The sequence below is a fragment of the Trifolium pratense genome, linkage group LG2, assembly GCF_020283565.1.
Source record: "Trifolium pratense cultivar HEN17-A07 linkage group LG2, ARS_RC_1.1, whole genome shotgun sequence".
NCBI classification, from domain to species: Eukaryota; Viridiplantae; Streptophyta; class Magnoliopsida; order Fabales; family Fabaceae; genus Trifolium; species Trifolium pratense.
Window position 1 is genome coordinate 5,298,323 of NC_060060.1, and position 16,520 is coordinate 5,314,842.

The window sequence follows — 16,520 nt, forward strand, 5'->3', positions numbered from 1 at the left end:
TTGAAGTTTGAACATATATGTATTTACTTACTACTGTCTTTTAGAAAAGCTAGTGAAATGAGCAACATTCATTTAGATTTGCTTCTGTTTTTGTGATAAAATGACTATAATATATAATATGGCAACACGGCATAGGAGTTAGTCTCCCACAACACGGCAAATTAAAGTTTAAATCTAGACTGAAAGAAGTATTAATATTTAATGTCCGACAATGCTTGCTATCTCTAAGTAGATATAATATGTGAAAAACCATTTATCTATAATCTATAAGGGCCCGTTTGGTGCGCAGGATAGCATAGTGACAGGATAGGATATAAAACAGGATAAAGATAGGATATGATAACAGCAGGATAACAGTTATACTCAGTTATCATATCCTGTGTTTGGTGCACACAGGATAACAAACATGATAACTATTATATTTTGTTTTTAATACATACTTGCTCATAATAATATGATAAGATATATAACATATTCAATTGACAAAATTACTCTTGTAAAACAATTGTTATTTTTTTAAAATTATTTTGTAATACTTTGAATTTTATAAATAAAAAATATAAATAAGTAATCAAATAACTTTATATAATAATCATTTTACTTTAAAATAAAAAATATAAATCAGTTTCCTATTTGTCAATTTTTTAATAATCATTTTACTTTAAAATATTATAATTTTAGTAAAATTTTGATTTTTTTAGAATATATAAATTACAAAATTACTCCTGTGAGAAAATCACATATATATTTAAAAATTAATTATTTTATTATTTATATTTTATTAATTTTATTTTATGTATTTTAAAATATATTTTATAAAATAAATCAATAATTTTTTTTCTTCTTATCCTATCCTGCTGGTAACCCAGCTCAAATTCAGGATAAAAATTATAACTAGAGAGACAGGATAGGATAAGCTTCAGGATTAACTTATCATATCCTGCTGTATCACCAAACACTGGATTGCGGCAGAATATGATACAGTTATCATATCCTGTCTCTTATCCTGTGCACCAAACGGGCCCTAATAATATATAAAAGGGTTAGAGGAGTTTGGGTTGACTTTTTCTTTGGTTTATTTTGCCCTTCACTATCATTTGAAATAAATACCAACAATACTCTTGATTTTTTTTAGTAACAACAAAAAAATTTGATTAACAAACTCACAATAACATAAGACATATCATTTTTTTAACATAAGTTAGACACGGGCAGGCGCGGAACGCGCTTGCCTGGCCCACTAGTGATCATAAAAATGTTCTTTAATAAAAATGATCCGTTATAGTGAATTCCTCATCGAAGAGCTCGCAAGGTACATTGCAAGTTGATGCTAGTGAGTTATGAGAATTTTTTTTTTGGTACAATAGAGGGCCGAAGCCCAACAAAAAACTAAAAATCTAAACGAACATTTCTAGGCATGCAAGCCTCAAAAATAAAAGTGGTTCGTCAAAAATTAATATTATCTGTGATAACTTCATAAACTGCTTTCTATTTTTTAAAATTGCCACCTGTTGAAACTAAAAATACCACATTGCCATCTTTTGAAAAAGAATTTAATTTATATGCACCGTCGGTGTAAAGTTATTTTGCACATGCGTCCAATAATATACCGACACATCATGTATGGTCATTAAAAACACATAATGTGTCCCATTCATTAAATGATGTGGCAACGCGTCATTGAATGTATGTATAAAAAAGATTTACACCGACGGTGCACAACAATTAAACTCTTTCAAAAATATATATCAAATCTACCTTTTGAACTTTCCTATATAATTCCTCAAGTTAATACTCTATATTTTAAAAGTTTTAATTTGATCCTTTATATTAGTTATGTCAACTTAGGTTGGTCATTTTTATTAAAGTTTATGAAAAGGTTAATTAACTTCAATTAACCAAATTAGTGTAACAAAACCAAAATTACATTGCTACGGTGGATAAGTTGAAGATGTTTTCATGCTTTTCTCCACATCCCCAAGGGTCACATGAACTTACAATCCTGTTATTCATGTAATTCATGTAATCCTTTTATTCATGTAATTTTTACCTTGACTCTTGTATCTTGTATGCTTTACCTTTCTTTTTTAGCCTCTTAGTACAACAATATTTGTTTGCAGTTAAAAAAAAATATTTAATATTTTAATTCATGTAATCCTCTTTTATCATGCATTTTTTTAAAACAATTTTATCATGCATTGTTAATTACGGATCACAATTCATTTATTTCCTCACAATATACACCCCCCCACTTCAATCTCTCAACCTATAAAAATACCTCACTATTCACCTCAATTGAAAAGCTCCGAGAGTCCACACAGTTGATTATCCTTTTGGACTTTGACCAGTGTAGGTGAGCCTCGGGTGGGCACTGGCTTTGCCATTTTTTTTTCACACCCCTCCTTCAGTTTTGGGCTGTCACCCCACTTTACTTTATTTTCCTTTTTATTATGATGAGTTCTCTTTAAGCCTCTCATGGTTCTCCCCCTGAATTTTACTTTTTTGTCCTTCAATAAAAACTTCGGTTGCTACGAACTGAATTTTTTTTGCCCTGAAAACAAAATTCGGTGTTTATTAATTTGGCTATTATTATGACTATTATTATGTATTATTATTTTATCATCATATGTCATTAGATTAATTTGGCTAGTAAACTTAATCAAGCCATTTGAAATTATTTCATTAAATCAACAAAGCATAAACTTTAATTTTCTACATTTTCAAACCAAATTTTTAAACAAATTAGATGTTTGATTCAACGTCAAGTACTTCATTCGAAAATGACTCCAATATTTTTTCAAAAAATCTTTTCCCGAATGTTTGAATTGCTAGCCGTACTTAGCCGGAGAGTTCAAACACTTGTGTTCCATTTAAAACACGTTAATTAAAATGAATTAGGTTCTATCTTTAAAGATGAAAAATAAATTGTTGGAAATATTTTTCCTCTGTTTCCCTCTGTTTTCTTGGTTACACGATGAATTGGAATGTTATAGTTATTTCATACTGATTTTAATTTTTCTTAGTTATCATTACCCCCTTTTGATTTTAATGTCTTCTTAATTTTGTTATTTCAATAGTGAAATGGGAAGGATTTTGTTGACCAATCTTGGAGGACAAGGAGAGTTGTACTGTTGTACCTATTGCAAGACGCATTTGGCACTTGGATGTGATTATATTTGCGAAGTATATAATTTATGAAACTTCTTAATTAGTTATAGTAATTAAGATGTGAATTTGATTCTAAATACTATGCTTTTTTTTTTCTTTTAGATTTATGATTGTGGAATAGAAGGAGGAGATGTGGCTAATGCTCTTTTTAAGAAAGTGTATGTTTCTTTGGCTCTCTTAACATTCAAATCCAATTTACTTTACTTCTCACTAATAATTTGCTAATTTGCTGCGACAGTGAGAATGTACGTATTGATGATGAACTAGAAGGAGGAGTATTCAAGATAGAGGGCAACGGATATGATGGAACCTGCTTTTTTTATATTTCTTACAACGAGATATATTGCGTAAAGTGTGGGGCGTTGGTTGGAAAGAAAAATGTAAGCACCTTAAGTTAGTCAATATATCATCTTATATTAAGAAAATTCTACAGTGCACTTGTTAAAACTTAATATACCGGTACTATAAAAGATTCGAAAATTAATTTTTATCCACATCATCATTTATATATTATATTTTAAAAGTCAATTAAATTAATAGTATCGGTACATTTTTCTATACAAATTTAACCCCATAAATCATACAAATTATATTTCAATATTTAATTTAGGAAAATGCTAAACGGTGCTCCCGGGACACTGTTTAAGGAACCAAATATAGTAATATCACATTGAAGTTTGTGCAGTCAACGTCTCGAAAGTGTAAATAATATTATTTTTAATTTTAAAATTTCATTTTTTAGTTTCCTTAACCAGTGCCCCGGGGGCACCAGTTAGCATGACCCTTTAATTTAATAGGAGTAATTTTAAAAATCAATTGATCTTCATCATTTAAATTAAAAAACAATTATATTCATCTCTCAAAAACACAATTGAAGAATAAATTTATCCCTAAGTAAACCTAACCACCCTTCCATGAGAAGATTCAAAATCTCTCCTTTTTAATCAAAGATTTCTGCCCAACTTCATCAGGGACATTCTGCCAAACTCCTTTGCACCTTCAACGGAAACAACACACTTCACACAATACTTCACAATATAAATAAAAAAAATACTATCTATATCTCCAAATAATCAGTATAATTAGAAAGTTTTGAAGGTAAATAATCATCATTGGTGTGATATAAACACCCCTCCCCCTGCCCTGTACGTATATCGCATGAATCTTTAGAAAATCTCCACACATCAATATTGCATATATATAGTCTCCTAATAATAACTAAAATTGAACACATCAATTTAAGAAAATAGTGACTGTTAATTTTTCCAGAAAATACAAAATTAGGTTTTAATTTGATCTGAAAGAACCTAATTGAAAATGAATAAATAGAAATTGAGGTTTAATTTGAAAAGGAAGCTCACATATAATCCATATTCACATTTGCTCAAAATTGAAAACCTAATTGAAGATTAATCAACAAAATCAAATAGGAAATTGAGGGGTGAAAAGTATAAAATAAAATATTTTGTGGTGTTAAAGTATTGGTCAAACTTAATTGTTACACCATGTCAAATACTATTCCTGCATGTCAAGTAACTATTGGTCAATATATTTTATTGTACCGGTACATACATTTTATATGTTTAACAAATTTAATATTTTTTCGTTTTTAGGTGTCTATTGAATGTGACGAACTTCACACCTTTAGATATTGCCGCCATGCTAAGATGATAGGATGGTTTCAAATTACACGGGCAAATATTTGCAGAGCTCCTGAAGAAGAAGAAAAAGAAGAAGTTGCTAGTGATGAAGAAGAAGAAGTTGCTGAAGAAGAAGAAGAAGAAGTTGCTGGTGAAGAAGAAGTTGCTGAAGAAGAAGAAGAAGAAGAAGAAGAAGAAGAAGAAGAAGAAGAAGAAGAAGAAGAAGAAGAAGAAGAAGAAGAAGAAGAAGAAGATGATGATGATGATGATGATGGTGGCGAAGAAACTCATGGCGAAGACGACGAAGAAGAAGATGATGAAGGTGATACTCATGAAGATGATTAAGATCAAGATTTGATTTACATAGGAAAATGTAGTATATCTCGTAAAACTAATTTATTTATAAGTACTATTCATAAAACTTTATTGTGTGTGTGTGTGAATGAGAAGACTGCATAAAACATTATTTGTTTGATTTTAAGTTAATATAATACTTGATGACTCTATGTTTTATTATGGCATAGTTTTGTGATAAATGTTAAAAATGGTGGAGATTTGGTGTTAATTAACAAAATAGAAGAAATATGTTATTATTATTATTATTATTTTTATAAATCATCCTTCTTTGTCTCTGTCAACTGCTTCTTCCAAGTCACTGTCAACAACAACCACCATCGCCACACATAGCTTTCACCTTCCAAGCACCGGCAGTCTCGAACCACCGCCAACCGCCACTTCAATCTCCTCTCCGATGGGGCATTTCTCCACTATGGGTGAGTCCTCCTCTCTCAGTTTCATCATATATTATTTGTTACTCGTTTCTGTTTCTATGATTTATGATCAACTTCTTGTAGATTGAGGATGATGGCAGAGCATTTCCCGTCAGCAATAGCTCGATTGTCTCATGTCTGAAGTAAATAAAATGGGAGGTATGATGACTCAGGGTCTATTTCAATTGACTTATTTGAGTTTACCTATTGAATAAATATTTGTTAGATTATTTGGGACAGATTATGAAAACAACTTATGACATGTTCATAAGCTGTTTTTAGCTATTATCATGGAGAGCTTATGGAAATAAGCTGAAAATAGCTTATGAACATGACATAAGCAGTTTTTGCATGTTGGAATTTGAATAAATCAATATTGTTCCACGATATACTATTTAGTATAAAATATTGTGAAATAGCGGCTATAGTTGCGCTATAGCAATGCTGTATAGCAGAATTAGAACAAACCACTATTCATATTCTGCAACCTGCAATTGGTAACGCTGTGAGTCCGTACCGAGTATTTTTATTGCATTGAGTGAGTAAATGCTTAGTTTTAAGACTGCCGATTCAAGATCTACTCAAAATAGGATTATTGTCCGGAGTTAGCAGGCAAGGATACAAAGTCCCAGAGTAGACGAGGTAGGATTAGCAGGGTTAGGAAAATTAGATGACTGTGATGATGGTAGAACAGGGCACAGGCGATAGAGATATCGGTGGATTGATAGATTAGAAGGTCGAAGGAATTTATTAGGAGAAATGAGGATAGGTCACTAATATTTACAGTAGGAAACCTCAAAGACCTTGAGGGGACTGTAACAATGGAGACCATTTTGAACCAATGGAGTCTTTGAGAAGGATCTCATTAGATGCAATGGAAGCATGGTTGTCACAATCTAGGTATCAAAATTGAGTTATCACACTCTAGGTATCAAAATCGAGTCCTTTGAAAATTGTGACTTGTCAGTTTATCCATCAATTTTGAACTTGTTATGCTTTTTTTCTTTTCTGTGTGATGAGCTGTGATTCTATCGTGTGATTTGTGAATATGTTCATCATTTTTGAATTGTGATGTTAGGGTTAAATTGTAGATACCATGTTAGTATTGAAATTTGAAGCAATAGAGGAAAACTGTGAAAGATTTGATAAACCAGAAAGGGAAAGAGTGCTTTGATCTATGAAAACTTTGAAAATGTTTAATTGAAAATGTTTATGTATGTTGTGTATTATATAGGGATTAAGCTAACTAAAAAAATCATGTTCTGTTCAACAGTAACTAACAAACATAACATCTGTACAAATACATAATATGACTATTGTAGACCAATAACAGTACTGTCATAATTAATCCGGTAATAGTTGTAAATTTAAATTACTTTTTGTGTATTTTTACTGTTATAATTAATCTGTGTTAGTCACTCCATCGTTGCAGCTCAACCTCGCGCTGTTCAAGAGCTGGTACTTACAGCAATTGTCATCCCAACTAGCAATACTTCTATTTCTTCATATTCACCAAATTTGAAAATATGGACAATCCAAAGGACGGAATATACATTATCGAGTCCAATTCAATTGATTGCTGGATACATGGGGAAGAAAAACACGAAAAAACTCCCAAAATCAGTATCAGGATTTCAAAATCATGTTACCTTAAGGGAAGAAGCTACCGGAAAAATAAAAACGATGCCAATCACTAACACAAAGTCACATTTGAGAATTGAACACTTGAAAAAGCTTGCGGTGTGGACCGTGACTGGCCCTCACATACTGTCTTTGGCTGCTTTCTTTGGTCACCATTTGGCCACTGTTTCAGAGGTCGCTAGAGTACCTCCTGATTCTTCTTTAGTCACTTGCCAGAGGTTCATGGACGCGTTGAAACACATCTAATTGAGGGAGTAGGACACTTTCAAATGGAAGGACCTGCCTATGATGCTCACATGGTTGAGTTCATCACTGCACACTGCTTCACAGATAAAAGCTTGCATTTGCATATTACAACTGTAACTAGTGTAAGACCTGTTGATTCACACGGGTTCGATGATTTGTAATTGTTATATGAATTCAATATGGTAAGTTTGCATTCGCACCGGTGGTGCAGGAAACAATTGGGCTAGTAGATACCATCATGTTTGTCACTAGAACATCATGTAATTAGGATTTCTGTGATCTTTTTAAAAAATTTTGTTACTTCCAATTTCATCTATTGATAATTTGTTGTGAACTTGCTAGTTTAAATGCATGTGTGCTTGATTGCTTGTGAAGACAGTCCTGATGATTGTGAGTTGACACAACACAGTTGTCAATGTTGACATCGTACAACATAAGCCTGGTTACTAGATTTTCCTTAGCACGCTGATGGTTGTCTAGGAATACTGCATTACATGCAGTTGTAATTGTCTGCGCAGATATTGCCAATCTTCCAATATATAGGCAGTTTTTGTACAAAACCAGATTTGTGGTTTTTAGATGACTCTGCAAATGATATTCCTGACAAGTCCCTACGTAGAAGTCATCGTCAATTGTTGAAAAATATTTAGTTTCCTAGTTTGTTATTTCTAGGAGATTCTAAGCTTATCTATTATTTCCTTTTATGTTTGTACTCTTCCTATTTAAACAGCCTTGAGCTGAGGAATAACACACAACAGTATTCACTTATTATTTTCTACATGGTATCGAGAGCTCCCGATTTTGGGGGTCTCGCTTCCGCAAAACCCTAGCCGCCGTCGTGTTTACAATCTGACCACGACAACTGATTTTGTGTGCGGCACTGTTCACCCGTGGTACTGTTCATACGCTGGTGCTGTTCACGGAGGCACTGTTCACACGTACTTTTCACGTGGTTACTGTTCACGAGTACTGTTCACCGGTGTTAATTTTTCTTTGCTGCTTCCGGTACTACTTGGCTAAGATTATTAATTATGAAGTTTTTTTATTCTCGACGACGAATCGACGATAATCCACTTTCAAATACCGTCGTGAATGCAAATATTGTCATCGTTTGGGACATACTATTTTTCAATGTTGGAAATTACATGGTCTTCCGCGACCTTCAAATCAGAAGAACAAATGTGGAGGTGAGGGTCATACATTCCAAGCCAGTAATTCTGATCAAGAGCATCAGTCTTCTTCAATTCAGCTTTCATTCACGATGGAACAACTAGACAGACTGTACAAAATTCTTGAATCTAACACTCTTTCTGGCTCTGTTGCCCCCAAAGGTACTTCTGCCCTTTTTAGTGTCAGTCCCAGTCGTGCTTGGATAGTAGATTCGGGTGCAAGTGATCACATGACAGGTGATTCTACTCTGTTTTCTTCTTATAGTCCATGTGCAGGTAACCATAAAATAAAAATTGCGGATGGATCCTTTTCAGCCATTGCGGGTAAAGGTTCGGTTGTGTTGTCTCCAAGTCTAACCCTTAAAGATGTTCTTCATGTCCCAAATTTATCTTGTAGTCTCATGTCTGTCAGTAAATTAGCCCAAGATAGAAATTGTCAAACTAATTTTTTTCGTACTCATTGTGTTTTTCAGGATTTGAACTCGGGGAAGATGATTGGTAGTGCTAAGGAGAGTGGAGGACTCTACTACTTCGACATTGAACCTGAATCACAACTACCTTCCAAACCAATAAGTTCATGCTTTGAATCTTTTTTAGTTCTGAATAATAATAATGATGATGTTATGTTATGACATTCACAATTAGGTCATCCTAGTTTTCCTTATTTAAAACACTTATTTCCTGAGTTATTTCGTAATAAGGATTTATCTTTGTTTAAATGTGAAGCATGTGAATTTACAAAACATCATCGTTCTCATTTTTCATTACAGCCCTACAAACCATCAAAACCTTTTTCTGTTATTCACAGTGATGTTTGGGGCCCTAACCGAATGAGTACATTTTCTCATAAAAAATGGTTTATCACATTTATAGATGATCACTCAAGAGTTTGTTGGGTGTACTTGTTAAAGGGGAAATCTGACGTTTGTCAGGCCGTAAAAGATTTTGTTAAAATGGTGCAAAATCAATTTCAAACAAATATTCAAGTATTTAGAAGTGATAACGGCAAAGAATATTTTAACACAATGTTGAGTGATTTTTTTCGTGAAAATGGAATTGTGCATCAAAGTTCATGTCCTAACACTCCCCAACAAAATGGAGTTGCAGAAAGAAAAAATAGGCACTTGTTGGAGGTGGCTAGAGCTTTACTTTTCGCAAGTAAAGTACCAAATTATTTGTGGGGTGAAGCAGTTTTAACTGCTGCATACTTAATTAACAGAGTGCCCTCCAAAGTTCTTAATTTTAAAACTCCAATTCATATTTTCAAAGAATGTTTTCCTAATGATCGTGTTTCAAACGATTTGACCTTAAAAATCTTTGGTTGCACTGCATTTGTTCATGAACATAAGAATATTAGCAAACTTGAACCACATGCTATAAAATGTGTTTTTGTTGGGTATTCTCCAACCCAGAAGGGATATAAATGTTTTGATCCAAAAAATCAGAAAATGTTTATCACCATGGATGTTATATTCTTTGAAAACAAACCTTTTTTTGACACGCATCTTCAGGGGGGAAATTTAAATGAAGATTCGTCTCAAACTGAGGACATGAGTTTTTTTAACTCGTTTCAAACTGAGGACATGAGTTTTTTTAATAATTTATCTTTGCCGGTATCACAAAGTTCTAAGACTTATACTTCTGCACCAACGAAAAATGGTCATGATTCTTTATCTAATCCTACTCCTGTTATGAGTAGTGAGCTTGGTGAATCCGAGCCTACATTTTCTCATGAAGAAAACAATGAGAATCTTGAAAACAATAATAATGATGATCTAATTGAAATGCCACAAAATAATGAGTCATATAAAGATAATAGGTTTGAAGCAGGAAACAAGACTTGGAAAGGAAAGGTTTTTGTGAGAAAAAATCACAAAGAAAGTAATGAGTCCACATCTCAACACTGTCATGAATCTGAACCGGGGGATGATCAACTTCCTAAAAAAAGAAAAGGTAAGTCTATCTCTGTTTCTGAGAGTCGTATTTTGTATCCCGATATCGATGATCCTGTGGCTGTTAGAAAACCTATTAGATCTTGCACTAAATACCCATTGTCCAATTTTATATCATATTCAAATTTGTCTTCGTCTTTTTCTGCCTTTACCACAAAATTGTCTAGTGTAGAGATTCCAAAAAATGTACAGGTTGCTCTAGAAGTTCCAAAGTGGAGGGAAGCTGTACTTGAGGAGATGAAAGCTCTTGAAAAGAACAAAACCTGGAGTGTTATGACACTACCAGATGACAAGAAGACGGTTGGATGCAAATGGGTGTTTACTGTGAAGTATAATTCAGATGGGTCAATCGAAAGGTACAAGGCTCGATTGGTGGCTAAGGGTTTTACTCAAACTTATGGTATAGACTACTCAGAGACTTTTGCTCCTGTTGCAAAATTGAATACTGTCAGAATTCTCTTGTCTCTTGCTGCTAACTTAGATTGGCCCCTACATCAGTTGGATGTTAAGAATGCTTTTCTCAATGGTGATTTAGAAGAAGAAGTATATATGGACATTCCTCCTGGCTTTGAAGACAAGTTTGGATCAATTGTATGCAAACTAAATAAGTCTTTGTATGGATTAAAGCAGTCTCCTAGAGTTTGGTTTGAAAAGTTCACTTATTCCATGAAGAAACAAGGGTACATTCAAGGACAAGCTGACCACACCTTGTTCACAAAGTTCTCCCAAGATGGAAAAATTGCTGTCCTAATTGTTTATGTTGATGATATCGTCCTTACTGGAGATGATATAGTTGAAATGGCAAGAGTAAAAGAGAAATTAGCATTAGACTTTGAAATCAAGGACTTGGGATCCATGAGATATTTTCTTGGTATGGAGGTTGCTCGATCAAAAGATGGTATTGTAGTTTCCTAGCAAAAATACATTCTAGATTTATTGAAAGAAACAGGAATGAGTGGATGTCGACCAGCAGATACTCCCATGGATCCTAATGCAAAACTTTGGGAAGAAGGTAGTGTTCCTGTTGATACTGGAAGGTACCAGAGATTGGTTGGGAAACTGATTTATTTGTCACACACTAGACCTGACATTGTTTTCTCGGTTAGTGTAGTAAGTCAGTTTATGCATTCTCCTTTTGAGGAACATCTTGAGGCAGTCTATAGGATACTGCGATATTTGAAAGCAAATCCTGGAAATGGATTATTTTTTAAGAAGACTAATGAAAGAAATATGTCTATCTTTACCGATGCTGATTGGGCAGGTTCAGTCACTGATAGAAGATCAACCTCCGGATATTGTACCTATGTTTGGGGTAATCTTGTGACATGGAGGAGCAAGAAACAAGGAGTTGTAGCAAGAAGTAGTGCAGAAGCTGAGTTTAGAGCTATGACTCAAGGTATTTGTGAAGGATTATGGATCCACAGAGTCCTAGAAGAGCTTAAGATGAAAATTGAGCTTCCATTGAAATTATACTCTGACAGTAAAGCCGCTATTAGCATAGCTCATAACCCAGTTCAACATGACAGAACCAAGCATATTGAGATCGATCGACATTTCATAAAAGAGAAGTTAGATGCCGGAATCATATGTCTACCTTTTGTAACTTCGAGTCAGCAAATTGCAGATATCTTGACCAAAAGCTTAGCAAGACCCACCTTTGAGTATTTGATCGGCAAGTTGGGCATGATAGATATCTATGCACCAACTTGAGGGGGGGTGTTGGAAAATATTTAGTTTCCTAGTTTGTTATTTCTAGGAGATTCTAAGCTTATCTATTATTTCCTTTTATGTTTGTACTCTTCCTATTTAAACCAGCCTTGAGCTGAGGAATAACACACAACAATATTCACTTATTATTTTCTACATCAATAATGTTAAAATGTATGGGAAGTTCTTTATGTGTGATGGATATGTGACTACTTACTTTGTTGGAACATGAAGTAATTGCTTAACTTGTTTGATTGTTAGGAGTAATATCCTCAGGGAAAGAATGTTGAAGAAGACATAATGGACATGATTGACAGAAAAGCAGATGGTAGTGACAGTCTTGAGGGTTTTGTTCTATGTCATTCAATTGCTTGAGGAACAGGATCAGGTTTCATTCTTCTGAATGACCGGTACAGTAAAAAATTGGTTCAAACATAGCGTATTTCCTAACCAAATGGAAACAAATGATGTGGTCTTGTAACCTTACAATTCACTTATGAAACTCTTAATGCTGATTGTGTTGTGGTTCTCAATAATACTGCACTAGATAGAATTGCTGTTGAACGACTTTATTTATCAAATCCAACATTTGCTCAATCAAACAAATTCCCTAGTTTCTACCGTGATGTCTGCCAGCACAACCACTCTTCGTTATCAAGGATACATGAATAATGAATTGGTCTTCTTGCCTCTTTGATTCCAACACCAAGATGCCATTTTCTAATGACAAGATATAGGCCTTTAACAGTGGAACATCAGGTAAGATCTTTGTTTCCGTTTCCCCTTTAAAATGATATTTTGGAGCATAAAGATTTTTCCTAAATTTTTGTCTTGTAAAGATTTCTAATGACTAGATACTTATGAACTTTTCCATATGTTAATTGAAACTGAGTGATGACGGATCGTCACACTCTCTAATCCATGCCTATTTTAGCAACATTAAATGCATTTTAGTAGGTTTTAAGCAATAAATATAAGAGAAATCTAATCATAAGCTTGATTACTTGTTTTGCAAGAAACAGGAAAAATTGCAGGATATTGCTGATTTTCACTACGCTGGGGGCGTAGCCCATCACGCGCCGCGTGAATGGAGATCACAGGGAGCCAAGTTTTCACTTTGATCACGCGCGGCGTGATACTTGACCACGCGCGACATGAAGAGAAGAGGAACAACTACGCCGGGGGCGTGGAGCTATCACGCGCGGCGTGAAGATGGCAGAGCTGAAGATCAGAGACCTCAGATTGGATCACGCGCCGCGTGATACCGTTACACGCGCGGCGTCGTTGAAGAAATTGCAACCACGCGCGGCGTGATAGATCTGACGCGCGGCGTGGTTGCGATCATTATATAAGGATTCTGCATTTTTCTGTTAAGAGGTTGGAAAATTCTGCAATATCCATCTATTCTCTGATTTTGGAAGCATCAAGATCCAGATCAAGGACTCCATAGGATAGCTCCGAGCACCTCAATAGCATGGATTCTCAAGCCATGAAGTTGAAGCGAGGACGCGAACGAAGCAACATGAGGAGCTAAGCTTCTTTTGGAGGTAGGATTCAGGATAGTCTAGGATGTAGATGAATCAATTGTGATCTGCTATATGTAAGAATGTACTCTGTTCATGTGTTTACTCAATGCAAATCTATTCTTAATGCTTTATAATCCTTCATTAGTGTTGTAATGATTTCGAGTTAAGTCACGTGCGAGAGTATTGATTTAATTTCTGAACTGAATTGCATTGAGCACTCGAGTGTTTCCGGTCGAGAGATTGAGACATAGAGTGTAGCGAACGATCGACGCGCTTTCATATCATTCGTTGTAGGTAGCTTCCGCCCGAGAGATCGGGGGAGTATCGACAACGAATAGAGTGGATTTTGACAAGAGATTGCGATTCACTAATTTGTTGATCCAGTTGTGAACACTTGAGTAGATTCCTATGATATAGTAGATTGCATGTGGTTTAGCTATAGACTAGGTGATTCCGATGATTCTACCTCGCTTTTCCATTATATCAAAGCACGTTTTCTAACAATTCATCACTCAACATACCCCCAATTTATGTGTATTTCTTGCATAATGTTTATGAACACTATTAGACTAGTTTAATCACACAATCCCTGTGGATCGATATTTTTATTACTACGTGGTAATTCGTTCACTTGCGAAAATTATCCATCAAGTTTTTGGCGCCGTTGCCGGGGATTGTGATTGATTCGACAAGGCAATAGTGTTCATATTTTCTGTGTTTTCCTTATTTTTCTGTTTTATATTTTTCTACCGGAGCGTTCTACTTGTGTGTTTCCTTGTGCATGCGGAGGACATGTCCCATTGAGCTGCAGTTCGATCCAGAAATTGAAAAGACAGCTCGCGCAATTCGGAAGGCAACAAGGGAAGCTCAAGCTTCAAGAGGAAAAGCTTTGCTAGGTGGTACACCGGACTGTCAAGGACAGAGTTCAGCTACAATGGAAGAAGAGCAGGATCCACCGGTCCACGTTCCACCGGTTCCTCAACCACAAAGACGTACTCTTGGTGATTATGGGAGAAGAGACAACGACGCGTTGGCGAATCAAGGCTTTCAACCAGCAAATCCTGTCTCATTTGACATCAAGAACACGGTCCTCTCCGCCCTAAAAGAGAATCCTTATTCCGGATCGGAAGCTCAATGCCCGAACCTACACTTGTCTCACTTCTATGAAGCTTGCGACTATACCGATCCACCGGGGGTGAGTGAATCGGACAAAAGACTGAGGTTATTCAAGCATTCTCTCACCGGCCGTGCTAAAGATTGGTTGGATACGATACCCGCCGGAACGATTGAGACTTGGAGACAGCTGGAGCGGAAGTTCTTAGATCGTTACTTCCCCATTCACAAGTTTCTAGAAAGAAGGGGTGAGATTAGTAACTTCGAACAAATGGATGGAGAGACGCTGTATGATGCTTGGGAGAGGTTCAAAGTTTGTCTTAAAAGGTGTCCGAATCACGGTTTCGATGGCCACAATCAGATGCAAATGTTCACCCAAGGTTTGAGGGCGCAAACGCGCATGATACTTGACGCATCAGCCGGTGGTTCACTGAAAAATCGGGACGAGGCTGAAGCAAGAGAGTTGGTGGAAAGTATGGCTCAAAACGAGTATAGAGCTACTAATGATAGAGGAGCCAAAAAGAGAGGCGGAGTGTTGGAATTGGATACTCAAACAGCCCTATTAGCACAGCAAAAGCTAATGACTAGCCAAATGGAAGCAATGATGAAGCTGCTGTCTAATCCACAAGTTCAAACTTCTCCAATAGGTAAAATTGACAATGTGCGTTGTGATTTTTGTTTGCAGGACCACCCAAATGGCGGATGTTTCCCGGAGGGTTCAGAGGAAGCTCGCTACTTAGCCAATTTCCGGAAGCCGTACAACAACAATAACAACGGGTCCGGGTGGGGGAACAATATGCAAGGTCAAGGTGCACCGCAACAGCAGCAAAGGCCTCCATCAAGGATGGAAGAGACTCTAAATCAGTTCATGCTCATGACCCAAAGCAACTTTGAAGCGATGAAATCGAGTCAAGCAACCTCTAACAAGAATCATGAAGCTTCTATAAAGAATCTGGAGGTGCAAATGGGTCAGCTGTCAAGACAATTTTCAATGCTACAAAATCAAGGAGGTTTCGGTGGAAACACTCATGATAATCCGAAAAATGAAACTTGCAATGGAATCACTTTGAGGAGTAGAGAGATACCGGAAAGGCCAGCTGTGGAGAAGCCTTTGAAAAAGAAGGTCATTGAAGGAGAGGTTGAAAATAAGCAAGAAGTTGTAGTTGAAAATAAGAGACATGAGGGAGAAGTGGAAAATGAAAATATGTCTAAGGAAGTGGAGATTAGTGAGGATGAGGAAGAAGAAGTTGAAAAACAGAGGGAGATAAAAGAAAAGGAGAGCAAGAAAGTTGAGAAAGGTAAAGGAGTTGATGAATCGCCATATGCTAGGATGCCTTATCCTAGGAGAAAGAAAGTTAAGAATCTTGAGCGAGAAAAGGAGTTCAAGAAGTTCATGAAGGTGTTGAACAAGCTTGAGATGGCTATACCATTAGTTGAGGCATTGGAACAAATGCCAAGTTATGCAAAGTTTTTGAAGGAGCTGCTTACAAAGAAAAGAAAACCGTTAGATGATGAAATGGTAAGTATGACGGAAGAGTGCAGCGCCCTCATCCAAAGGAAGCTACCTAAGAAAAAGAAAGATCCGGGG

At 35.7% G+C, this 16,520-nt stretch overlaps 1 protein-coding gene across 1 annotated transcript; it reads left to right on the forward strand.

Moving 5' to 3' along the window:
* The first annotated feature begins 5,113 nt into the window (after positions 1-5,113).
* On the forward strand, positions 5,114-7,839 carry LOC123906519. The gene is made up of 3 exons (XM_045956445.1): positions 5,114-5,581; positions 5,663-5,737; positions 7,011-7,839. Exons 2-3 carry the CDS (start codon positions 5,713-5,715, stop codon positions 7,463-7,465), a joined length of 480 nt encoding a protein of 159 aa, XP_045812401.1. The 5' UTR covers positions 5,114-5,581; positions 5,663-5,712; the 3' UTR covers positions 7,466-7,839.
* Positions 7,840-16,520: the final 8,681 nt, after the last annotated feature.

Excerpts from the sequence above, each read along its gene's own strand:
- LOC123906519 (XM_045956445.1), top strand. The coding sequence starts at position 5,713 with ATGTCTGAAGTAAATAAAATGGGAG. Across the intron at positions 5,738-7,010 it reads TGAAGTAAATAAAATGGGAG|CTCAACCTCGCGCTGTTCAA; the intron begins GTATGATGACTC and ends CCATCGTTGCAG.